The 2,046-nt window shown below is 37.8% G+C and overlaps 1 protein-coding gene across 3 annotated transcripts in view; it reads right to left on the minus strand.

Moving 5' to 3' along the window:
• Positions 1–420: 420 nt before the first annotated feature.
• The window catches only part of LOC106875086 (protocadherin alpha-3), a 419,220-nt gene continuing 417,594 nt past the window's right edge, over positions 421–2,046 (minus strand). For all 3 annotated transcript variants that reach the window (XM_089362685.1, XM_089362687.1, XM_089362686.1), the window contains one exon: positions 421–779. In XM_089362685.1, coding sequence (XP_089218811.1) covers positions 475–779 — 305 coding nt within the window. In that variant the 3' untranslated portion in view covers positions 421–474. The remainder of the gene's footprint in view (positions 780–2,046) is intronic.

Consider the following 2,046-nt stretch of genomic DNA (forward strand, 5'->3'; position numbering starts at 1 on the left):
GCATAATTGAAACTCTTTGAATTGCTTCTTGTTTGCTAATGTATCAATGTGAATGAATTTACGTGCGAATAGTCAATCGTGCACACACACACGCACACATACATAGAGACACATTTGTATGTATGTATGTATGTATGTATGTATGTATGTATGTATGTATGTATGTATGCATAGATGCCTGCATGTGTACTTCACCATTTGGCTGCTGTTGAAAAAGATTTTAGTATCGTCTTCCTCTGTACAAAATATATTGAAATATGTTACGTGAACGAAGCTTCGACACGAGAGAGTCCATTAAAGCGCCGAAATCTTTATTTAGAATATCATCATCAGGCCACCATTATTATCATTATTATTATTATTATTATTATTATTATTATTATTATTATTATTATTATTATTATTATTATTATTTGTTCATTTGTTTGATTGTTTATTTATTTTCTTTACGTCAAATTCATTGAGGCGGCACCATTATCTGAAGTCTTGTGAAGGAGGAATTCTCGGTAATGCTGGCAAGGGTTTAGTGTAAGTAGTGAAGCTGTTCTTCGACGGTAGATTCCAAGGTTGTGAAGATGTGTTTGGACTATTGTTGGTTACTTGAACTGATTTCAGATCGATAACATCGGTAGGCTGAATAACTTGTCCAACATTCGGTTGATAAGCACATCTGGCAAGTGTTCCTGTACTGATATATTTAGTGGGTCTGTTAAGTGTTGGTGCTATAGACTTTTCTCCTATATTTTGCTGTTTCTCAGATGATTGGCAACTGGTTTGACCTGAATTGAAAAGAAATATGACGTTAAGATAAAGAATTTATTATCTTTTGGTTTACAAAGATACAATATTAAATAACATATACTATCTTCTTGTTCTTATAAATTCCTATTGTCTACGCACGCGTTTCTGTGTGTGGATGTGTATGTATGTGTATGCATTCTTTTATCGGTTTCAGCTCAAAGCTGCCGCCATGCTGGAGCACCACCGTACATATATATACATACAAGAGTTAAGGAACAGAATAGATAATATCGGGGCTACATATATTTCATAGCAAGCGGAACCTCGGAAGTGGGAGATTTTTCAGCGAGGTGTATACTGTAGGCTACTCTGCAGGCCAGGAGTATCTTGATTATATGGAGTTTACATATCAGAATGTGTAGAGAGCACGATTAGAATGGAGAATATACTGCAAAATGAAAATTAGTACTCTCTTTTACTCTTTTACTTGTTTGAGTCATTTGACTGTGGCTATGCTGGAGCACCGCCTTTAGTCGAGCAAATCGACCCCAGTACTTATTCTTATCGGTCTTTTTTGCCGAACTGCTAAGTTACGGAGACGTAAACACACCACTATTGTCAAGCGATGCTGGGGGGACAAACACAGACACCCAAACATGTACATACACATACATATATATATATACATATATATACGACGGGCTTCTTTCAGTTTCCGTCTACCAAATCCACTTACAAGGCTTTGGCCGGCCCGAGGCAATAGTAGAAGACACTTGCCCAAGGTGCCACGCAGTGGGACTGAACCCAGAACCATGTGGTTGGTAAGCAAGCTACTTACGACACAGCCACTTCTACGCCTAGTAGTGTAAGAAAGGAATATAGAAAAGAGAAAAAGATTAGAAACACACACACACATGCACGCACATGTACATATATGTATGTATGTATGTATGTATGTATGCATGTATGTATGTCTGTATGCATGTATACATGTATGCATGTAAAATGGCGGCGAGCTGGCAGAAACGTTCACGTGCCGGGCGAAATGCTTAGCGGTATTTCGTCTGCCGCTACGTTCTGAGTTCAAATTCCGCCGAGGTGAACTTTGCCTTTCATCCTTTCGGGGTCGATTAAATAAGTACCAGTCACGCACTGGGGTCGATATAATCGACTTAATCCGTTTGTCGGTCTTTGTTTGTCCCCTCTGTGTGTAACCCCTTGTGGGTAGTAAAGAAATAATACATGTATGTATGTATGTGTGTATGTATGTTTATGTAAATGTGTGTAAAAAAAAAAAAAAGAAAA

Source organism: Octopus bimaculoides, chromosome 14 (genome assembly GCF_046866305.1).
Source record: "Octopus bimaculoides isolate indiv1 chromosome 14, ASM4686630v1, whole genome shotgun sequence".
Lineage (NCBI taxonomy): Eukaryota > Metazoa > Mollusca > Cephalopoda > Octopoda > Octopodidae > Octopus > Octopus bimaculoides.